This window comes from Bufo gargarizans, chromosome 2, assembly GCF_014858855.1.
Source record: "Bufo gargarizans isolate SCDJY-AF-19 chromosome 2, ASM1485885v1, whole genome shotgun sequence".
Taxonomy (NCBI): Eukaryota; Metazoa; Chordata; class Amphibia; order Anura; family Bufonidae; genus Bufo; species Bufo gargarizans.
The window spans coordinates 30,361,824-30,387,132 of record NC_058081.1 but is presented as its reverse complement, the minus strand read 5'-3'; the positions used below and the strand labels follow the sequence as shown (position 1 = coordinate 30,387,132).

Genomic DNA, 25,309 nt, shown 5'->3' with positions numbered 1-25,309 from the left:
ATAAGGGGGCATTATACTGTGAAAATGGCACATAAGGGGGCATTATACTGTGTGGGGGCACATAAGGGGGCATTATACTGTGAAAATGGCACATAAGGGGGCATTGTACTGTGTGGAGGGCACATAAGAGGGCATTATACTGGTTTGGGCACATAAGGGGGCATTATACTGTGTGGGGGCACATAAGGGGGCATTAAACGGCAGGGGATCAGGGAGGTGGGTACAAGTTCTGCATGTGCAGCCTCCTGGACAGTTTTTTCACCCCTTTAAATATCAGCACAAAAACCATCTGACCACAGACGTTGTAAGGTCCAAATTGTAAAAAAGGTGTAATATACAGGAAGGAACCGGGCGGTCAAAAGAGGGACGTTTAACCCCCTTCCTGCCAGGCGATGGAGCAGCGGGCGCCATAGCCGCCGGGTTCCTGCAGTTTTAAACTAACGTATACGATTGACGATATTGTCGATCGCATATATTTAACCCCTCAGATGCCACGGTCAAATGTGACCACAGCATCTGGGAGTGTAAAAACCTGGATGTGCGCGGCCATCTCCCCTTACAAGAGAAGTAATCTAATGATCCCTGGGAAACTATAAACTGAAGGGAAAAAAATAAAAAATTGTTTTTAAAAATATGAAAAATTCAACTCACCCCAGAAAGGGTTAAGGAGCGAAGAGGGACGTGCATTGGGGTTGGATGCCCTTGTGTTAGGCCACGCCCCCCTTGTGTAAGTTGGCTGTTCACTGTCTGGCAGTGTGACAGCGGCCGCACCACTCGCCCCTTTACTGACCAGGGACTACGGGCTCGTGCACACGGCCGCTGTGTTAGTCCGTTTTTTTTTTTTTTTTGCGGGTCCGCATTTGTAAGTCTGTTCTGCAGAACCTGCAAAAATATAGAACATGTCCTATTCTTGTCCCAACACAGCCGGAGGATTGATGGCCCCAGGTGAGACCCCCGCTACACACCTGAGCCTGGCCCCCCATAATAATAGCTGCAAAATAACCCGCCAAGTGTGAATATATCCCAACAAGGAAAAAATAAAATAAAACCACAGGTCTTGGGGTGCTGTGAGGCGGTTCATTCAGAAGGGCAGGAGTGCATGATGGTGGTTGTACTCCCTTACAGCCTGGACTGCAGCCACGGATCATTTCAGAAGGCTGCTCACCGCCTCCAATGAGGGGCGGACTACAAGTCCCAGCGCGCCCCTCCTCTCACCCACACCCAGCAGCAGCAGCAGGTTACGGAGCTCTCAGTCAGAAAGCGCAGGCGGGAGGGCTCGGCACACACACTATCCACAGGCTGAGCGTGCTGCAGCCGGGCCCCGGACAGTCCCCGCACCGGGGCCACTGGCTCCTGCAGCCCGACATGGAGGACCCTGAGAGGGAGACGAGGTACGCGGCGCTCTTCAGCCAGCTGGACGCCAACAAGGACGGACGAGTGGACATCAACGAGCTGAGGGAAGGGCTGGAGGCGCTGGGCATGAGAGGCTGCCACAACGCGGAGCAGGTGAGGGCTGCCACTGTGCTCTGCGGTATATACAGTGTGCACTGCGGTGTATACAGTGTGCTCTGCGGTATATACAGTGTGCACTGTGCTCTGCGGTGTATACAGTGTGCTCTGTGGTGTATACAGTGTGCACTGCGGTGTATACAGTGTGCTCTGCGGTATATACAGTGTGCACTGTGCTCTGCGGTGTATACAGTGTGCACTGTGCTCTGTGGTGTATACAGTGTGCTCTGCGGTATATACAGTGTGCTCTGCGGTACTGCTATATACAGTGTGCGCTGTGCTCTGCGGTATATACACTGTGCACTGCGGTATATACAGTGTGCACTGTGCTCTGCGGTACTGCTGTATACAGTGTGCTCTGCGGTATATACAGTGTGCTCTGCGGTATTCCTGTATATAGTGTGCACTGCGGTATATACAGTGTGCTCTGCGGTACTACTGTGTATAGTGTGCACTGTGCTCTGCGGTATATACAGTGTGCTCTGCGGTACTCCTGTATACAGTGTGCACTGCGGTATATACAGTGTGCACTGCGCTCTGCGGTACTCCTGTATGCAGTGTGCTCTGCGGTACTCCTGTATGCAGTGTGCTCTGCGGTACTCCTGTATGCAGTGTGCTCTGCGGTACTCCTGTATACAGTGTGCACTGCGGTATATACAGTGTGCACTGCGCTCTGCGGTACTCCTGTATGCAGTGTGCTCTGCGGTACTCCTGTATGCAGTGTGCTCTGCGGTACTCCTGTATGCAGTGTGCTCTGCGGTACTCCTGTATGCAGTGTGCTCTGCGGTACTCCTGTATATAGTGTGCAGTGTGCTCTGCGGTACTGATATACAGTGTGCACAGTGCGCTGCGGTACTGATCCAAAAGTTTGGACACACCTTCTCATTCAAAGAGTTTTCTTTATTTTCATGACTATGAAAATTGTAGATTTACACTGAAGGCATCAAAACTATGAATTAACACGTGTGGAATTATATACATAACAAAAAAGTGTGAAACAACTGAAAATATGTCATATTCTAGGTTCTTCTAAGTAGCCACCTTTTGCTTTGATTACTGCTTTGCACACTCTTGGCATTCTCTTGATGAGCTTCAAGAGGTAGTCACCTGAAATGGTCTTCCAACAGTCTTGAAGGAGTTCCCAGAGATGCTTAGCACTTGTTGGCCCTTTTGCCTTCACTCTGCGGTCCAGCTCACCCCAAACCATCTCGATTGGGTTCAGTTCCGGTGACTGTGGAGGCCAGATCATCTGGCGCAGCAACTAAGAGCAAACCGGATGGAATAGCATGCCGCTGCAAAATGCTGTGGTAGCCATGCTGGTTCAGTATGCCTTCAATTTTGAATAAATCCCCAACAGCTTCAAGAGGTAGTCACCTGAAATGGTCTTCACTTCACAGGTGTGCCCTGTCAGGTTTAATAAGTGGGATTTCTTGCCTTATAAATGGGGTTGGGACCATCAGTTGCGTTGTGGAGAAGTCAGGTGGATACACAGCTGATAGTCCTACTGAATAGACTGTTAGAATTTGTATTATGGCAAGAAAAAAGCAGCTAAGTAAAGAAAAACGAGTGGCCATCATTACTTTAAGAAATGAAGGTCAGTCAGTCCGAAAAATTTGGAAAACTCTGAAAGTGTCCCCAAGTGCAGTCACAAAAACCATCAAGCGCTACAAAGAAACTGGCTCACATGCGGACCGCCCCAGGAAAGGAAGACCAAGAGTCACCTCTGCTGCGGAGGATAAGTTCATCCGAGTCACCAGCCTCAGAAATCGCAGGTTAACAGCAGCTCAGATTAGAGACCAGGTCAATGCCACACAGAGTTCTAGCAGCAGACACATCTCTAGAACAACTGTTAAGAGGAGACTGTGTGAATCAGGCCTTCATGGTAGAATATCTGCTAGGAAACCACTGCTAAGGACAGGCAACAAGCAGAAGAGACTTGTTTGGGCTAAAGAACACAAGGAATGGACATTAGACCAGTGGAAATCTGTGCTTTGGTCTGATGAGTCCAAATTTGAGATCTTTGGTTCCAACCACCGTGTCTTTGTGCAACGTAGAAAAGGTGAACGGATGGACTCTACATGCCTGGGTCCCACCGTGAAGCATGGAGGAGGAGGTGTGATGGTGTGGGGGTGCTTTGCTGGTGACACTGTTGGGGATTTATTCAAAATTGAAGGCATACTGAACCAGCATGGCTACCACAGCATCTTGCAGCGGCATGCTATTTCATCCGGTTTGCGTTTAGTTGGACCATCATTTTATTTTTCAACAGGACAATGACCCCAAACACACCTCCAGGCTGTGTAAGGGCTATTTGACCATGAAGGAGAGTGATGGGGTGCTGCGCCAGATGACCTGGCCTCCACAGTCACCGGACCTGAACCCAATCGAGATGGTTTGGGGGGAGCTGGACCACAGAGTGAAGGCAAAAGGGCCAACAAGTGCTATGCATCTCTGGGAACTCCTTCAAGACTGTTGGAAGACCATTTCAGGTGACTACCTCTTGAAGCTCATCAAGAGAATGCCAAGAGTGTGCAAAGCAGTAATCAAAGCAAAAGGTGGCTACTTTGAAGAACCTAGAATATGACATATTTTCAGTTGTTTCACACTTTTTTGTTATGTATATAATTCCACATGTGTTAATTCATAGTTTTGATGCCTTCAGTGTGAATCTACAATTTTCATAGTCCTGAAAATAAAGAAAACTCTTTGAATGAGAAGGTGTGTCCAAACTTTTGGTCTGTACTGTATATATATATATAATTAGTGTGCGCTGTACTGATATATATATATATATATATATATATATATATATATATATATATATATATATATATATATATATATATATATATATATATATATATATATATATATAGAAGAAAATCCAACGGGAGCACCACCAGGAGTCGGGTGCAATATCCACAGAGGCAGCGGCAATGCCCCAACAATATAGTTCAAAGAAAGCAGGACTGCACTCTTTGAAGTATATATATATATATATATATATATATATATATATACACAGCGTGCGCTGTGCTGTACGGTACTCCTATATATAGTGTACACTGCTGTGCGGTACTATATATACAGTGTACAGTACTGATATATAGTGTGCACTGTGCTGTACGGTACTGATATATATACTGTATACAGTGCTATAGACTATACATAGTCCTCATATATACTGTATAAAGTTATAGTTCTCACACATAGCCCCTATAGTATATACAGTGATAGTCCTCATATTATATGTATACTTAGTTCTTACATATGTAGTGATAACTGTAACATGGATACGTGCATACACGAATATAAATGGAGGGAGAATGGTTAGCAAGTAGAGATGAGCGAACTTCTGTTTTAAGTTCGGCGTCTAAAGTTCGGGGGCGGGTTAGCGGAGAATCCCGATCTGGAACCGGATATGGATTCCGACTTCCGTTGTGGTCCGTGGTAGCGGAATCAATAATCGGCCATTATTGATTCCGCTACCACGGACCACAACGGAAGTCGGAATCCATATCCGGTTCCAGATCGGGATTCTCCGCTAACCCGCCCCCGAACTTTAGACGCCGAACTTAAAACAGAAGTTCGCTCATCTCTATTAGCAAGCTGTCATCTGTCTTTCTGGCCTGCAGGAGATCCTACGCGCCGGGGACACTGATCAGGACGGCCAGCTGGATTTTGATGAGTTCACCAAATACCTGGCGGAAAGAGAGAAGAGGCTCCTCATCATGTTCAACAGCCTGGACCGCAACAACGATGGTGTGTGTATATATAACATCCGTAATTTTAGACGATGCCCCTGTGCCCGGGGACACGCACACACAGTCAGTGATAGGCAGGCCCACGGGTGACGCCCAACCTCGGGCATTACTGCAGATGACGTGGGTCGTAACTGATACAGTCAGTTGAAAAAGTATTCAACCCCATCTCATGTAATATTAGACAGAGGGAACCTCAGTGATCAGACAACAGGTGTTTCAAGTTATTCTGCATTTATTGTGAAAAAGTAGTTGTCCCCTTACACGTTAATGTCCGGTTGTACAACCAATCCCCTACCAGAGGATAAAAGCCCCTGCCGTGTGTGCTATAAATGTGAAAACTGCATTTTAATATCTATCTTCTATCCTGAGCTATGTTCTCATGACGTCTTAGGCCCAAAGCCTGAGGCTGCACTACTGACAGATTCAGGTGACAACATGTCCTGCTATGATTTCTGTTACGGTTGTCATGAAGACCTTGGGTAGATAAAAATCATCATCTACATCAATGTCCATCCCCTCCGTGGACATTGATTAAGATGGTGCTGTGAAGCCACAGAAGGGAGATTGATGGAGTTGCCTTTGCTCCCCATAGCAACCAATCGCAGAGCGGCTTACACTTCACTTTCTACTCTTGAAAAATAAAAGCTGAGCTGTGATTGGTTGCTGTTATGTGAATTTCATAAAGCTCTCCATGACAACACAGCATTTGACATAAATCACAGTCTCAGTAGTGTAGCCTCAGGCTTCGGGCCTGGTACTTTATGAGATATCCATATTGTCAACTGGCCTAGTTGCCCATAGCAACCAATCTGATTCCACCTTGCATTTTTCAGAGCTCCTTTTGGAAAATGAAAGGTCGAATCTGATTGGTTGTTATGGGCAACCCAGCCATCTTTCCTTTACACCAGTTTTAATGAATCTTCCTCATAATAATTACAAATCTCAGACGCAGGGATGACCTTAGCTGACATGTGGCCTGCAAAGATGGGGAAACTGGAACTCTCCATAGGGCTGTGTGAGACTTGGAGTTGTCATGGTGACAACTTGAATTGGGCTGAGGATTGTCTAAAATGTGTAAAATAGCCGCGAACCCTCAGCTGTGTGAGAATTACAGTCTCTGGGTGTAAACAGTAGTGTTGTCATTCATAGACAGCAAGCACGGATCTTGAAAATGGTGACCGATTCCTCAAAACTATCTTGCAGATAAACCCGTCTCTGTTGCCGGCAGTGACCAATCACAGCGAGACTTTAGTTTTCCCTCAGCAGTTTTAAGTCATAAAAGTTGCGCTGTGATGGGTTGCTATGGGCGACAGACAGGTTCTGCTATTGGCCAGTGTTGGATTTGACGCCAGGAGAGGCCTGTATGGCGGTTACACCCCGTGTCTGGCGCAGACGTCCTGTGTCATTACAGGAGCCTTGCGTCACAATCTAATCCAAGGCGTCTGGAAGTCACGGTCGTGAATTCCTTTTTTCCAAGGTCATGAGACACTGGAGCTAGGACCAGTGCCAGCCTCTGTCTATGGCACAAGGGCAGTGTAGCTGGCAGCGCGGGCAGAGTCTCCACTTGTGATTGGCTGTGCAGTAACCAATCATAACTGACATCGCCTGCCAATGAATGGCGAGATCTGCTGATGAGCTGCCGGTCATTGGCTGCGTGGCACACGGCATCACCAATCGCTGCCCTCCTGTCTATGTACAAATGGCACCGTCCACATTGCATAAACTGGGCGAGTCTGACGCCCCATAACGGCAGCACCATCCTTCTACACCCCGGGTCACACACCCTAATTCAGGAACGTTCATCTCCACGTCAGCCGTTGCATTATCTGTTCCTGGGAAAGCTTGGTGGCAGCTAATGTTTTCATTCTCTTGGTCCCACCCAGGTCACATCGATGCGTCGGAGATCCAGGAATGTTTTCTCGCACTTGGGGTTCACATTAACCTGACCCAGGCCCACAAGATCCTGCAGAGGTGAGAGGGAACGGGCTGGGGGGGCGGCCACATTTACACAGGAAATAATCCATCTATGCTAAAACAGCCCCTTATGTGGACTTTCCCCCTCGACAGGTTCCACCTGTTTTGTGTCTACACAATTGTCATTTGGCTACCCCCGTCCCCCTGACTGATACCTGGGGGCGGGGATAACCAGGATGTGACCGAGTGGGGGGGAAGCGTTGGTAGGTATGTCAGGTATGGAGTGGAACGCTAGTAGGCAAAAAGAGGAAGATTCCATGGCAGCGCAGAGTATTTCAGGAGATGAGAGTTCTCCAACTTTATTATCAAGCCTTACCACTTAACATCAGTGCCCGACCTCAGTGCTCACAATAAAGGAGGAAGCTGCAGATTGATGGTTTTCATTCTGTAGTTATGTGTAGCGAGCACCTATGGATGTGATCGGGGGGTGGCTCAGATCATCTATGGATGTGATTGGGGGGCGTCTAAGATCAATGGATGTGATTGAGGGGTGTCAGATCTATGTATATGATTACGGGGGGGGGGGGGCAGCTCAGATCTATGGATGTGATCGGGGGCGGCGGCGGCGGCGGCTCAGATCTATGGATGTGATCAAGGGGAGGCGGCTCAGATCTATGGATGTGATCGGGGGGCGGCGGCGGCTCAGATCTATGGATGTGATCGGGGGGCGGCGGCGGCTCAGATCTATGGATGTGATCGGGGGGCGGCGGCGGCTCAGATCTATGGATGTGATCGGGGGGCGGCTCAGATCTTTGGATGTGATCGGGGGGCGGCGGCGGCTCAGATCTATGGATGTGATCGGGGGGCGGCGGCGGTTCAGATCTATGGATGTGATCGGGGGGCGGCGGCGGCTCAGATCTATGGATGTGATCGGGGGGCGGCGGCGGCTCAGATCTATGGATGTGATTGGGGTGTGATTCAGATAAAATAGTCATTGCTGTAGTGCTGCCAACTAGTGGAGCTCACTGTCATTACACAGACATGTCCACAGACCTGTATACTCAGCGGCTCTACTTTTCATTTTTCTTGGCCTACATACAGCATGGATCGTAATGGCACATTAACCATTGACTGGCTGGAATGGAGAGATCATTTCCTACTGAATCCCCTGCACAATATGGAGGATGTGGTCACCTACTGGAAGCATTCCTCTGTGAGTACATTAAGTAGCAGTCAGTGGTCGCTCTCATATGTACAGTATAGTGTCCCATCATCATCATTTAAACCGGGTAGAGATGGGTAAGTTGTCCAAGGAGGTGCCCACAAGGCAGGGTTTTTAAGTACTAGCAGTCTAGCTCCTGGTGTTCCTCTGTTGAAACTCTGCTTTATGCTGTTCTTCAGTTATTCCTCCTGTGTAATTTATGAATATATCAGCAATCAGATGTTACCTTCCCTTTTGTCAAAAGGGCGTGTCCCTACCTAATCTGCACCGATTTGGATAGTATCATACCATATAGGGACACACCCCATTGACAGCGGCCAGTTGTCAGTTCGTTCATACATTTCCAAGAGGAATGTCAGAGGAACGCGATAAGCCTCTCAAACCTGCCGCCTATTTACAGGAGGATGCCATTGTGGGCCCATTCAATTGTTCTACATCATGCAGAATCCTTAACACCTTAGAACGTAGTCGGGAGTCCAGAGCCGTAAAGCGGGGAATGGTGGCAAGTGGGAGGCCACCAGGGTGTGCAGTGTATCTCCAGCAGCACAGAGTATTTCAGGAGAGCAGGGTGATGATCTTGTGGGAGGCGGCGGTATAGTGGATAACTCTCATCGTCAGCTGTGTGACTGTTTGTATTCCAGATGCTTGACATAGGGGAGTCCCTCGCCGTTCCAGATGAATTTTCCCAAAAGGAGATCCGATCCGGCACATGGTGGAAGCAGCTTCTAGCCGGAGGAGTGGCGGGGGCCGTGTCCAGGACAGGAACGGCCCCTCTGGACAGGCTGAAAGTACTAATGCAGGTAATATACAGAAGGTAAATGCACCATCACTGACTGACTCCGCCATGCTCATGAGTCCTCATCCGCACGCCCCAGGTCCATGGGACAAGAGCTAACGGCCTCTCGATGCTGAAAGGTCTGATGGGGATGATCGAGGAAGGAGGGATCCGATCGCTCTGGCGGGGGAATGGCATAAACGTATTGAAGATTGCACCTGAGTCTGCTATCAAGTTCATGGCATACGAGCAGGTGAGCTACCTTCCATGCTTTACACTGCAATACTGCTTGTTAAGATTGTCCAATGGTTACACATGAGCTAATGACAGTAGATCTCCTTGTAGATATGTGGTTGTTCTCATTGTCCCTGTGAGCAGAATATATACTGACGAGCATGTTCGTGTCAGGTTAGAGTGCCCCCTAGTGGGAGGAACTGTTACAGGGAGGTTTGTCCTGTGACAGCGACAGTTATACACAAGACTGGAGTCCGGTTTTTGGGTGTGTCCCTCAGGGCCTCTATCGATCAGGAGACGGAACGGGCAGCAGCACTTTACTTCTGTACCCAAGACTCGAGCTCAGGTTTACTTGGGTATTGTCAGGTACTGCAACAATGGGGCTGCAGCACGACCGCAAGCTCCGCGTCCCCTTAGTTCCTCTGATTGATGGGGCCACAAGCCCACCAAGGAGCCATCGCTGGTATAGCCGTGAAAGCCTGGTCCAGTATTAGAAAAACATGGCCGCCATCTTCCAAAAACAGCGCCACACCTGTCATAGGTTGAGTATGGTATTGCAGCTCAGCTCCCCTAAAGTGAATAGAGCCTAGCTGCAATAACACTAACAACTCGTGCACAGGGGTGGCGCTGTTTTTGAAAGAAAGCCGCCATGTTTTTCTAATCCTGGACAACTTCAGCTTTTACTGGATGCCCTAAAACTTCATGGTTGGTAACTACATAGTGTGAATGGGATCCACTGAATACTATGTAAAACCTGCACATGTGAACACAGCCTGACCTTCTCTGAGGACATGATGATTTTATTCCACAGATCAAGAAGCTTATCCGGGGCCAGCACGAGACCTTGAGGGTGAGGGAGAGATTCGTGGCTGGGTCCCTGGCCGGTGCCATAGCCCAGACTCTGATCTATCCAATGGAGGTGAGCGGACCATACAATATCAAGTAGTGAAATTCCTCTAATCCAGCACTGAACCAACTCTGGATGAGAAGACTGATGGGACGGCATCCTTTATTGTCTCCATAGGTCCTGAAGACGAGGCTGGCTCTCCGCCGCACCGGTCAGTACTCAGGAATGTCGGACTGCGCTCGACAAATCCTGCGGACAGAAGGGGTCAGAGCGTACTTCAAGGGCTACCTCCCAAACCTGCTGGGCATTGTGCCGTATGCAGGCATTGACCTGGCAGTGTATGAGGTGAGCTTGAGCCGAGGGGTGGGCATTGATCTGTGCCTGGTGTCTGCCTGTATAACCTTCTGTTATTGTGCCCGTCATTCAGACTCTGAAGAACACATGGTTACAGAGGTACCAGACGGGCTCCAGCCCAAACCCAGGCGTTCTCGTGTTACTGGCGTGTGGCACCATTTCTAGCACATGTGGTCAGATTGCCAGCTATCCTTTAGCCTTGGTTCGGACACGCATGCAGGCGCAAGGTGAGAATGCGTTAAAATCCAGTTTTAACCCCTCAAGGACATGCGCATGTATGGCGCAAATTGGGGCTTTTAATGAATGGAGCCACATTTCACATAGCGGATAACTGGAGGTATGGTCTATGATCGGCAATAACGGCAATCACTGATATTTAACTCCTCGTGTCTTTTTCAGGGGTGGACCTGGGAAAAAAACTAAAAGTGACCCCGCTGTAGGTGGGTCCAAATTGATAGAAGGCGGGACAACTGAAGTAGGCGGGACCAGAACAAAATACTGCCTCCCACGTAGTATGATCTCAGTATGATTTCAGGAGGGCACCTGCGGCCGCTGATCGGTGCATAATGTGCCTGGCTGGCGGCCAGGAGGAGGGCTTGGGCGGCCCTCTGGGCATCAGCCCACCAGGAAATTTTCTTGTAGGGTCCGCCAATGGTTCTTTTCCCAGGAACACTGCACTCCTAGGGACCGAATGGCGCCCCCGCACCGTGATCGAGGGAGCCGTTCAGTGCTATAGCAGCCTTGGCCCTTCTGAAGGCTGAGGCCTGCCACAGAGAAGTTACTACCAGGCCCTATCAGTAGGAACAGAATCAGATTAGACTTAAAATAAGTATAAATAAAAGTGATTTTATTTTATTTATTTTTTATATAAAAAAAATTCTAATTATCCCTTTCTCCATATTAAAATTAAACTAAAATAAAAAAATTGACATCATTTGCATCTGTGTCCCAAAACATCTGTAATATTCTAATATAAACGTATTTATCTCGAATGGCGCAACGGTGAAAAAGATGGCCGATTTACAGGGTTTTTTTTTTTTGTCCCCTCACCACCTGAATTTTTTTTTTTTTTTATAAAAAGTGATCAAAATTCATACATGGTCCAAAATGGTATCAATAAAAACTACAGATTGCCCCTCAAAAAATAAGGCCCTCACACAGCTCGATGGACATAACTATAAAAGGCATAGGGGTCAGAATGTGGTGATGCAAAGAAACAAAAATTTTTTTACAAAGGTTTTTCTCTTTTTGTTCTTTAGTATTACAACTCAAGAAAAACTATAAAAACAATATGGTATCACTGTAATCGTACTGACCAGGAGAATGAAGGGCACCGGTCAGTTTTACTTTATAGGGTACGCCATAAAAATGAAAACCATAACATAAAAACTGAGGCAATTATGTTTTGTTTTGTTTTTCCAAGTGCATCCAAATTAGATTTTTTTTTTTTTTTTAGCTCCCCACTACATTGTATGCAATAGTAACTGGTGCCATTAAAAAGTATAACTTATCCCTCAAAAAACAAGCCCTCATACAGCTATATGAACGGAAAAATAAAAAGGTTATGGCTCGGGGAAAGGCAGGGAGTGAAAAGCAAAAACATTATAAGGTAAATCGCTGTGTCCTTAAAGGGGTTTTCTGTTCAAGATATTCCCTGTGCAGGTGTCCTATCGGGTCACTCATTCAGGACCCCCTCTATGAGCCATAGCGGAGAGGCGCACTTTGTAGAAGACCACCCTAAGGAGCATCCTTGGTCTAGGGAAAGATGGGTTGCAGACAAGGTGGCTGCAGTTGTTTTTCCAGAGAAAAATCTGATGTGTCATTCGGAGGACGAGGGGCTGAGAATTCAACATGAATCTCTGCCGTCCCGATAGTTGTTACAGTGTATCAGGGCAGGTAAAATGTATAAGCCTTCAAGCAGGGGGTGTGTGTGACGGCAGAATTGTGAGTGCCGCTCTGAAGGTGTGATATTTCTGCTAGGATTGTACATGACCATGTTGTTTTTTTTGTTTCAGCGTCCATCCAGGGGTCTCCGCAGCTCTCCATGGTGGATCTGTTTCGTTACATTGTGGCTCGCGAAGGGGTCCTCGGCCTGTATCGAGGGATCGCCCCCAACTTCATGAAGGTGATCCCCGCGGTCAGCATCAGCTATGTTGTCTATGAGAATATGAAGCGTGTGCTGGGCGTGACCAGCCGGTGAGACCGCGGACACCAGCGATGGAGGGACTCCGGTATTATCCCACCCAGAAGCTGCAAGAAAGGTTACATCGCTTCTGGGGACCCCTTTTTTATAAAGGGCGTCTTTTGTAATACTGCCACATTTCACTCACACCCTGGATGGGGCGACTATCACGGCCTCGCCCCGAAGACGAAGGTCATTTTATACTGAATGTATATTTTTCACGTCATATTTTTCTTTTTTCAAGAATGTACCCCGCGCCACACACTGAATGTAAATGACCACTCTGCCGCCAGGGGGCGCTGGATCCTAGTCTAGAGCAATGGTTCTCAACCTGCTGGACCTACAACCTGCAGTAAGCACGCTGGGAGTTGTAGTTTCACACCAGGTTAGATGCCACAAGTGCTCTAGGAGGGGGGAGTTTATGGCCGTCCACATTTTAGCTCCGCCTCCAACGCTATTAATTCTTCTTTTAATGAATGTTAATGACTTTTTATTTTTAGGCAGTCGGTGGAAGGTGAATGTATTTATTGCAGCGTGTGAGAGAGAACGTGTCGTCAGGTCACCGGAGAAAGTATTAATTTATTTCTAACCGGGTCATAGTACAAACCCTGTCCAGGTACCGGGGATACCGTCACGTATGATACGTTATGCGGACTGAAGACCAATACTGTACACCTGCAGAGCCTTGCACTCTAAAGGTGTGTGGATGTGCCTGTCTCTCTGCAGAGCATCGCACTGTGTTGTGTCAGGGAGGGAAGTGCACATCAATACAGAATGTCTGCAGAGCATTGCACTTCAGCCAGTATCTACGGGTGGAAACTGCAATGAGATTGGAGTCTGCAGCACATTTCATTGTAATCTGTGCATGGTGTGAGCTGTTATTGTACATCTGCAGACCATTGCTCCTCAGCCCGTGTATATTGGATGCAAATATACGAAAGTGTACCTGTACATCCTGTAACATGCCTGTACTGCAGCCAGTGCTTTTATATCTATGGTGGCTAATATCTGCAGAGCATTTCAACATGACATGGGGCATCTGTGCTGTTACTGTATGTGGAAAGTTAGCTAAGGTTTTAAAGTGATGCTGTGTTTCTGCAGAGCATTGCATCCTAGCTTTTTATCACATCTGCTGAATATTCACACGACTATGCTCTGCGGCCTGTATATTTTGGTTTTAAACACGTACTGTATATCTGCAGAGCATTTCATCACACCCCTGGTATTTTTGTGTAGGTTATTTACATGGAATCGTCCTGAGAATAATCTATGTCTTGTACATGGAGAGTTGCAGTCCTGCTGCAGAGCATTGTGCCACTGCTGCCTGGGTGTGTTTTTTGCACTGGTGCTGTGCCTCTGCAGAGCATTATGCTTCACCACTGGAGGGCTGGGTGTGTAGTGCCCCCACTGTTACTGAGATTACCCCATTAACAGTAAGGGGTGTGTACATCCCACACTACTGCGAGTAACTTCTACACTGAATAAAACCCATTTCTGATTCTTCAACCAGCTGCTGGTTCTGATTAATCGTAATGTGTGTTGGTTTCATCTACTGCCTGCAGCAATCAGTCCAGTTTATTACCCCATTCATTTACTATTATGCACTAACTACAACTGGCCACTGGGTGGAGCAGTAGAGAAGCCGGTGTTCTGTCAGAAAATCTTACCTCGTCAGATTCACTTCTGGGGGGGGGGGGTGCGCCTCCGTGCAAGCGCAGTACCACGGCCCCGGGTAAAATTACAGTGAGCGTTGACTCGTGGACGTGCGTGCGCTCTCAGGGGTAAGGAGATCTGACTGTCTTTTGTCTTGTTAAATCTCCTTACCCTCACACTGCACACGCGCGTAATGTACAATCTCCTTACCCTCACTACACAGCGCGCTTCAGATTCATTGCTGGCTGGCTTTGATTAGGATCAGGTCGGTCTCTCCATGGGAGCATGGAGAGACTGACCGAAGCCAGCCAGCAATGAATCTGAAGCGCGCTGCGTAGTGAGGGTAAGGAGATTGTACAATACGCGCGTGCGCAGTGTGAGGGTAAGGAGATTTTAGAAGACAAAAGCCCGTCAGATCTCCTTACCCCTGAGAGCGCACGCGCGTCCATGAGTCAACGCTCACTGTAATTTTACCTTACCCATGCCCTGGTACTGCGCTTGAGCAGAGGATCCGTGCCGGAAGTCACGTGGGGTAAGGGAATCTGACAGAACACCGGTCATTAGCATATGATGCAGCTCGCACACAATTGCTTCAGACTGGCAGAGATCTGCTCCATCCGCTGCGTATTCACACGGTATGCTCATGTCACTGTCTTTGTCATGTGAATATTCACATGCCTAAAGATTTGCATTGACACAATCACAGCTCACACATCACTGTGACGAGGGGACATCCTCTGCGTCTGGAGGAAAGAAGGTTTGTACACAAACATAGAAGAGGATTCTTTACGGTAAGAGCAGTGAGACTATGGAGCTCTCTGCCTGAGGAGGTGGTGATGGGGAGTACAATAAAGGAATTCAAGAGGGGCCTGGATGTATTTCTGGAGTGTAATAATATTACAGGCTATAGCTACTAGAGAGGGGTCGCTGATCCAGGGAGTTATTCTGATGCCTGACTGGAGTCGGGAAGGAATGTTTTATTCCCCTAAAAGGAGGAAAATTGGCTTCTATCTCTCAGGGTTTTTTTGCCTTCCTCTGGATCAACTTGCAGGATGACAGGCCGAACTGGATGGACAAACGTCTTTTTTCAGCATTATCTACTATGTTACTATGTATCACTGTGAACAATGGCCAACTGCTTGTGTCATGCTATGATCCACATAGGACTTCGCATTATATCAGATAAGTCACTAGGCACTAACATCATTCCAGCCATAGATTTAATATCCATTATCTTTGGACACCGTTTTACAGTTTAAATACGGTATTAGTTTGCACTTTATGTACTGATTCTGAGTTACATCCAGTATTATACTCCAGAGCTGCACTAATTATTCTGCTGGTGCAGTCACAGTGTACACACATTACTTATCCTGTACTGATCCTGAGTTACATCCTGTATTATACTCCAGCGCTGCACTCACTATTCTGCTGGTGCAGTCACTGTGTACACACATTACTTATCCTGTACTGATCCTGAGTTACATCCTGTATTATACTCCAGAGCTGCACTCACTATTCTGCTGGTGCAGTCACTGTGTACATACATTACTTATCCTGTACTGATCCTGAGTTACATCCTGTATTATACGCCAGAGCTGCACTCACTATTCTGCTGGTGCAGTCACTGTGTACACACATTACTTATCCTGTACTGATCCTGAGTTACATCCTGTATTATACTCCAGAGCTGCACTCACTATTCTGCTGGTGCAGTCACTGTGTACATACATTACTTATCCTGTACTGATCCTGAGTTACATCCTGTATTATACGCCAGAGCTGCACTCACTATTCTGCTGGTGCAGTCACTGTGTACACACATTACTTATCCTGTACTGATCCTGAGTTACATCCTGTATTATACTCCAGAGCTGCACTCGCTATTCTGCTGGTGCAGTCACTGTGTACATACATTACTTATCCAGTACGGATCCTGAGTTACATCCAGTGTTATACTCCAGAGCTGCACTAATTATTCTGCTGGTGCAGTCACTGTGTACATACATTACTTATCTTGTACTGATCCTGAGTTACATCCTGTATTATACTCCAGAGCTGCACTCACTATTCTGCTGGTGGAGTCACTGTGTACATACATTACTTATTCTGTACCGATCCGGAGTTACATCTTGTATTATACTCCAGAGCTGCACTCACTATTCTGCTGGTGGAGTCACTGTGTATATACATTACATTACTTATCCTGTACTGATCCTGAGTTACATCCTGTATTATACTCCAGAGCTGCACTCACTATTCTGCTGGTGCAGTCACTGTGTACCTACATTACTTATCCTGTACTGATCCTGAGTTACATCCTGTATTATACTCCAGAGCTGCACTCACTATTCTGCTGGTGCAGTCACTGTGTACATACATTACTTATCCTGTACTGATCCTGAGTTACATCCTGTATTATACTCCAGAGCTGCACTCACTATTCTGCTGGTGCAGTCACTGTGTACACACATTACTTATCCTGTACTGATCCTGAGTTACATCCTGTATTATACTCCAGAGCTGCACTCACTATTCTGCTGGTGCAGTCACTGTGTACCTACATTACTTATCCTGTACTGATCCTGAGTTACATCCTGTATTATACTCCAGAGCTGCACTCACTATTCTGCTGGTGCAGTCACTGTGTACATACATTACTTATCCTGTACTGATCCTGAGTTACATCCTGTATTATACTCCAGAGCTGCACTCACTGTTCTGCTGGTGCAGTCACTGTGTACACACATTACTTATCCTGTACTGATCCTGAGTTACATCCTGTATTTCTTTTATAAAAATTTCAAAAAGAGAAATAAATCACATAATATAACACAAACCTCAACCAAATACACAGGACATAATGCACCTCAGCACGGTATAGACAACACCCGTCCAACCCAACTCTCACTCCCCCACAGAACACCAACTATATACAGGACTTATAATTTCTTAGCTATTTTAGTTTCAAATTATTATGTACTAAACCTGACTTTCATAGTCCGGTTGCATCTTACCTACACACACAAAAATGAAAGAAATACTAAAATCCCAAAGACCAACATCCCAATACATTACAACACGTGTATGTTTCTTTATTTTTTATTATTATTTTTTTATTTTTGGCCTTGAGCTGGGCCTGCATTCCAATCCCCCTAGTACAGTACAGATAACAGACTTCCGTGAACCAGCCCTGGGTTTTCTTATATTCCCCAATGTCTCAAAGAACACTCCCCCATTGAACCTAACACTAAACCCAACAAAACCCAAACTATATAATATATACATCACCATACACTATATATATATATATATATATATTTATTGTGCGCTCTGGTAGATAGGGTAAGCGGATGCAGTACAGAGGCAAAATACAAGTTCTTAACTCAAACTTCGGCAGTTGCACAAAACATCACGTCACTTTGCAGTCTTTGGTGTTGATTCACACACAATTAAAAGTTCATATTGCACAAGTCACGTTGTTGGCAGTTCTGCCTCCAGTAGTCCACAGCAGGCTTTAGGGGGCCTGTTTCCCCTGCACGTGGGTCTCAGCCCTCCAGTCTGGCACAAAACCTCAGATCCCAACACAGAGACTCAGCTGCTGAGCCCAGCTGCCTATTTAAGGACAGCCAGATGCTGCCAAAACCTGGATCGGCACTTAAACTCCGGTCTGGTATTTGACCTCACCTGGCTGGAAACGAGCCTAGCTGCACATGTTGGGAGGAAAATACCTGCCTTCCCAGACAAAACCCCAAAACCCCTCGCTGTGTCACCCCCCCCCCCCCTTCTTCAACCCTGAGGGGGGTGAACACACGCCAGACAGTGTACGCGGGACAGGGCATCCGCGTTTCCCTTTTGTAAGGACAAAATCCATCTGGTGACCCGGGCATTTCTGTCCTTGGCCTGGCTCATCCACTTGAGAGCGGAGTGGTCGGTCTCCAGGTGGAACCTTATCCCCAACAAATAATAGCAGAGAGACTCGAGTGCCCACTTGATAGCCAGGCACTCTCTCTCCACTATACTATAACGGGTCTCGGCTGGGGAGAGCTTACGGCTGAGGAAGACAATGGGATGCTCCTCCCCGTTGACTTCCTGAGATAGTACAGCACTGAGCACTACTTCGGAGGCATCAGTCTGTACTAAAAACTCCCTTTTGAAGTCGGGCGTCACCAAAACCGGGGACCCACACAGGGCCGACTTCAAAGCAGAGAAAGCCTCTTCCGCCCGATCTTCCCAGCGAACCATCACTGACTTGTGTCCCTTCAAGAGCCCTGTCAATGGTGCGGCTAGAGTAGCAAAGTGGGGAACAAACCTCATGTAATAGCCCACCATTCCCAGTAATGACTTTCCTTGCCTCGTGGTGACAGGTCGGGGCTAATTTCTTATCGCCTCTATTTTGTTTACTTGGGGGTTTAATGACTCCACGCCCAATGACATACCCCAGGTACTTAGTCTCCTCTAACCCTATTGCACGTTTTTTCGGGTTAGCGGTTAGTCCAGCCTTCCGAAGGGAGTCCACTACGTAACCTACAAAAACCTCTCTGTCTAAACTAGACAGCAAAACATTCCACCTGTACGGCATCCAATATAGTATCAAACAAGCAAGTGGAGATAGTATATCAATTTATTATCAAATATAAAATATGGGGAAAAGACAGGATGGTAAACAGTATACAGAGAAGTGAAGGGCAGTTTACACAAATGCATTCACATGTATATCCACGCGGCAATAAGCACTAGGTGGCTAGCAGGTAAAGGGGGGCTTCGTCAGGAGGTACTAAATGATATAATGGCAGGGTCTATATAGTCTAAATAAAGGTGGGAGGGATTTACCTGGGTTGCGAACACCTGCGGTCCAATGAAGCGGGCGCGGGAACATCATATTCCACAGAGCCATCTCTCAGCGCGTCCCTGCCTGCATACCACTCATGCGCGGCACATACAGCGCGTCCACTACGGCCTGCACTTTGGGTCGGTGACTTTTCCAGTCGGTACTGTGGATGACAATATCGTCCAGGTAAGCCGAAGCGTACCGACCATGTGGACGAAGAGCAATGTCTATAAGTCGCTGAAAAGTGGTGGGGGTGCCATGCAGACCAAAGGATAAGACCTTATATTGATACAGCCCTCCAGGTGTGATGAAGGCAGTTTTCTCTTTGGCAGCCTCCATTAAGGGCACCTGCCAGTACCTTTTGGTGAGGTCCAAAACAGAAAAGTACCGGGCTTGTTCTAACCTCTCGACTAGCTCATCCACCCAGGGCATGGGATACGTGTAGAACTTAGAAATATCGTTAAGTTTACGAAAGTTGTTACAAAACTGCAACGTCCCATCTGGCTTGAGTATCAATACTGTAGTACTTGCCCACTCACTTTTTGACTCCTCAATGACGTCTAGCTGCACCTCCTCCGAGATGGCTTGTTGCTGAGCTTCGGGTACCCAGTATGGTTCTAACCGAACTTTTGCCTGAGGCTCAATGACAATGTCATGCTGGATTATGGAAGTGCGTCCAGTGAGGTCTGAGTACACATCTGTGTTCTGTCTAACGAACTCCCTGGCCTCCTGAGTCTGTTTAGAGGAGAGGCTGTCAGTAATTTTCACTGTGGCAGCCTCCTCTCTTGCATCAGACAGAGGGGCCGGTACCTCTTCTAGAAAACTCAGCGGGCTGTCTTCTGTACAGGTTTCCCTATCTTTCCACGGTTTGAGTAAATTCACATGGTAAACCTGCTCCGGCTTTCGCCACCCTGGCTGGTGTACCTTGTAGTTTACGTCTCCAATTTTCTCGAGTACCTTGTAGGGCTCTTGCCACCTAGCCAGGAACTAACTGTCCACGGTCAGCACCAAAACCTGATCACCTGGGTTAAAGACCCGGACCAGAGCCTGACGATTATAGACCCGACTCTGGGCTCGCTGAGCTGCCCCCATATGCTCCCTAACAAAAGGCAACACTGTCTCTATCCGATTTTGCATCTGGGTAACGTATTTAATGACACTTTTATGTGGAGTGGGTTGTTGCTCCCACTCCTCTTTGGCAATGTCCAAGAGACTGTCAGATAGCCGTTCGAAGGGCAAGAACCCAGTAGAGGCCTGGGGTACCTCTCACACTGCAAACATGAGATAGGGCAGAAGGAGGCCCCAGTCCTTCCCATCTTTAGACACTACCCTTTTCAACATATTTTTTGTTTCGTTAAACCTTTCTAGTAGAGTTAGACCAGCCGCTTGTGGATGGTAAATGGACGTCCGTAGTTGTTTTATGTGCAGCAACTTACAGAGTTCCCCCATCATCTTGGACATAAAAGGGGTCCCCTGGTCGTTCAGAACCTCTTTAGGTAGTCCTACTCAGGAAAACATCTCCATTAACTGCTTACCTATGAGTTTGGCCGATGTATGTCACAGTGGCACCGCCTCTGGGTACCGAGTGGCGTAGTCTAGGATGACTAAGATGTGTTCATGCCCCCTGGCGGACTTAGTTACTGGGCTTATGAGATCCATAGCTATTGGGTCAAATGGTACCTCGATAATTGGGAGAGGTACTAGGGGACTACGGAAATGTGGTTGGGGGCTAGTTATATGGCGGTTCGGGCAAGACTTAAAAAACTCTTCCACCTCTCTGAATGTATATACTGGGCCAGTAAAACCGCTTTAGAATACGATCCTGAGTTTTCTGCAGCCCCAGGTGACCTCTGAGAATGTGTTGGTGGGCTAGATCTAAGACGAGTTTGCGATAAGCCTTGGGGACCACCAACTGTTCAATAGGCTCACCCCGTAGTTGGTTTACCCAATACAACATATCCTGATGAACCACAAAACGGGGAAACACTGACTCTGCCCCAGGTTCTTGTGATTCACCATCTACTATTAACACATTTTCCCAGGCTCGGGATACGGTTGGGTCCTGAAGTTGGGCGGTACCAAAATTATCCACGGAGACATTGAGGTCTGCCAATTCAGGACCCGGTGGCAAGTCCTCCACGTCTCCCATCATCACACTTAGCGGGGTTTTCTCCCCCTCTTACACCGAAGTGGCGGTCACCACCCTCAGAGTGGCCTCCAGAGCCGTCTGGTCCATCCCGACACCTGCCAACAGCCCATAATCAACACTTCTAAGGAAGGGATCAATCTAGAACACGTACAATAGCGGGCTCAAAGGACAACCCTTGTGAACCCCAGATTCCACCTCAAAAGGGTGACCAATCCTAATGTTCCCAAGCGGAAACTCTCTCCCCTGCATACAAGGTCTTAAAGAGGATCTTTCATCAGCTTTGACATAGGCTAATTATGGTATTACCTTGTAGGGCAGCCCCCACTGATGCCATAGATGTAAATATATTTTTTTCTCCCTGGCTGTGAGCGGTACGTTCTGATTGGATCACGCTCACAGCCAGGGAGAAGGAGACGCCCACAGCAGAAGACTGCGTCCCCTCCCCGTTGCGAGTTTAATGCTTATAATACAGCGTGCCAAATCATTGGGGGGCCACAGCGGACGAACGGGGAAGGGGGGTTTGAAAAAAATACATTATACACCCATGGCATCAGTGGGGGCCACCTTACAAGGTAATACCATAATTAGCCTATGTCAAAGCTGATTAAAGGTCCTCTTTAAGCCAATCAACAAACCCCCACAGTAGGCCATATCTCAGAAGGACTAACCACAGGTACTTGTGGTCAACACGATCAAACGCTTTTGCCTGATGCAAGGACAGCATGTACCCCTTCCAGTGACCCGCCCTGCCCCGCTCCACGGCCTCCTGAACTCTGAGCACAGCAGTAAAAGTACTGTGACCTGAAATAGGGCAGTGCTCGGCCCCAGAAAGGAGCTGGGGTGCAAACCTCACCAACCGATTAAATAGCACCTTCGCCAAAATCTTTCTGTACACACCGAGGAGCACTATGGGACACCAATTCTCAATGAGGAAAGGATCTTTACCCTTTGACAGAATGATCAGGGCTGACCTCATTGACTTTCGTAGAGCGCTGAGGAGAGACACTTATTGAATATCTCAGTCAAGCGGGAAACCAAGGTGTCCTTAAAGGTCTCATAAAACTCAAATGTTAAGCCACCTGGACTTGGTGATTTTTTGGGAGAAAGCCCCTCAATCAGACTGGCTTCCTCTTTCTGGATCATTTCAGTCAAAATGACAAGAGAGGGGTCTACACCTGGTTCAGGAACAGCTTCAAGATCTTATCAAGATCGGTCTTCACCATGAGATGTGAGTAAAAGGATCTGACGACCTCCAAGATCCCTGATCTGGACCTTCTCTGGGACCCTGTACTATCACTCAGTCCTGACACAATCTTACTACTCACCGACATCCTGCAATTTCTCTAAGGCACGGGTGTCAAACACAAGGCCCGCGGGCCGAATCCGGCCCGCCAGACCTTGTCATGTGGCCCGCGTAGCCGCCGCCGGCCGCCAGCCTTCACCTTTTTATTATCATTATCACTTACACCCGATACAGGAGCCAGGAGGATCAGCTGTGAGGGAGGCGGTACTTACGTCTACAAGCGCTCGCCGAGAGGAGGGAGGAGGCAGGCTGGGAGGATGGGCGCTGGCAGTGTGAGTCATACGTCACGCGCCTGCGCCGCCCACTTTATGAATGAAGCAGGCGGCGTGGGCGCATGTTGTATGACTCACGCTGCCAGCGCCTGTCCTCCCAGCCTGCCTCCTCCCTCCTCTCGGCGAGCGCTTGTAGATGTAAGTACCGCCTCCCTCACAGCTGATCCTCCCGGCTCCTGTATCGGGTGTAAGTGATAATGATAATAAAAAGGTGAAGGCTGGTGATTGTGAAACTTGAAAGGGGGGAAAGACCGTATGTGAATGGCTACTGGGCTGGCGCTGCTGAAAGGGGTTAATTATAACTACTGTGGGAGCAAAGGGGGGAATAATTAGCTACACTGAAGAGGGGACTGAAAGGGGTTAATAAATACTGTGAATGGGGGACTGCTGAAAAAGGGGTTAATAACTACTGTGAAGCCCCTTCACAGTAGTTAACCCCTTTCAGCAGTCTTCACAGTATTTATTAAACTCAGCAGTCCCCCTTCAGTGAAGGGGGGACTGCTGGGGTTAATAACTACTGTGAAGGGGGACTGCTGAAAGGGGGAAATAACTATGAAGAGGGGGCTGCTGAAAGGGGTTAATAACTACTGTGAAGGGGGACTGCTGAAAGGGGTTAATAACTACTGTGAAGGGGGACTGCTGAAAGGGGTTAATAACTACTGTGAAGGGGGCTGCTGAAAGGGGTTAATAACTACTGTGAAGCCCCTTCACAGTAGTTATTAATCTCTTTCAGCAGTCCCTCCTTAACAGTATTTATTAACCCCTTTCAGTCCCCTCTTCAGTGTAGTTATTTATTCCCTCTTTTGCTCCCACAGTAGTTATAATTAACCCCTTTCAGCAGTCCCAGCAGGGGACTGCTAAAAGGGGTTAATAACTACTAGGGGGGGGGGGGGGGGGCTTGGGGGGTGACACCATTTTCTACTGCACCGGGTGACACCAGCCCTAGCAACGCCACTGTCAGCGCTCCTTATGCGATTATATACATACGGTAACCATTAACTATTAGAGATACGATTATACAGTGAGTGGACACATGGTCCTACAGATACAACCGGCCCTTTGAGGGTGACCAAACTGCTGATGCGGCCCCCGATGCATTTGAGTTTGACACCCCTGCTCTAAGGGTTGGATGAGCGATATTTCCCGTAATCCCTCTCAAAAACCGAAGACACCTGAAGACTTCACTCTGGAGATCTCCTCAAGGCTTCCTTCAGTCAAGACAAGACGTTCGAGTTTCCTCCTCAGGCCCTGATACAGGCGGTACCTGCTCAGGCTCCTGAGGCTTGAGAGCTGGGGGAACAATCTCCCCACCCTTTCCTTGAACATCTCCTACCACTCAGACTTACTGCAGAGATCCACCAATGGCACCTGGATCGGAAAGAAATCCTCAAAGTACTCTCTTATATCTGTCAGCGCAATTCATGCTCTTCTCATCTTGTTTGTGTGGGGCCAAATCAATTAGACGTATAAGTATGTGTGCACCATACTGCTTTCATAATGAGACCAGACACACTAGGTGGTTTCATGAAAGCATCTTCTCATCCCCTTTGAGCCATGGTAGAAGAAGAGAACTTTATTCAAGTTACATTGACTTAAATAGCAGACATGACATCACAGAAGGGGTGTTCCTTAAGAAGAGACTATTGGCTCCTTAACCTGATAGGCGTGGTTTCAGCATCTTCAACTCGGAGTTCATAGGTAGATTTGAAAACTTCAATGTAATCCCCATTTTCCCCAAGAATGCACACATGGCTCAAACATCCGGTCAGCGGCCATCTTGTGGACAAAAATGTGTACTAGATTTAACTATAAAGGGTAAATTTGTGTATATACTGTTTGTACTTTTACTGCCTGAATAAACGCTTAAAAATAAAAAGGAAACTTTATTATTATATTTATTAAAATAGTGGCGACCCACCACATGATGAACTCATCAGGCTAAGTCTGGAGGAATGGCTCACGCCACAATTGTATGGGTACAGCCTATCCCTCCACACTGTTTCATTTAAATCAAACAGTGTGTTTATCTGGATGTATCAGGGTTTTTTCTATGATATCCTACCCAATTATCCAAACACACTGTGGGTAATTGCTTAGGTGCGCTGAATACACTTATTTTATTTTTGTTATTTGTAAAAACAGCTATACACCAAGTTGCAACTGTTTACTTTCTTGCAACAGTGTATCACACCAGCAAACATATGCCAATGGCGAAGTAGGATGGATACATTGCAGGGGAGAGCTATTTTATTAACGCTCTACCCTATAACCTGCTTCTCCAATCCCATATCTGATCCCAT

At 47.4% G+C, this 25,309-nt stretch overlaps 1 protein-coding gene across 1 annotated transcript; it reads left to right on the top strand.

Moving 5' to 3' along the window:
• Window positions 1-744: 744 nt before the first annotated feature.
• On the top strand, window positions 745-14,307 carry LOC122927150 (calcium-binding mitochondrial carrier protein SCaMC-3-like). Its single transcript, XM_044278747.1, has 10 exons — window positions 745-1,506; window positions 5,145-5,271; window positions 7,157-7,244; window positions 8,289-8,400; window positions 9,051-9,209; window positions 9,285-9,437; window positions 10,230-10,337; window positions 10,443-10,610; window positions 10,693-10,846; window positions 12,635-14,307. The coding sequence occupies exons 1-10, from the start codon at window positions 1,174-1,176 to the stop codon at window positions 12,817-12,819; spliced, it is 1,587 nt and encodes a 528-aa protein (XP_044134682.1). The 5' UTR covers window positions 745-1,173; the 3' UTR covers window positions 12,820-14,307.
• Window positions 14,308-25,309: the final 11,002 nt, after the last annotated feature.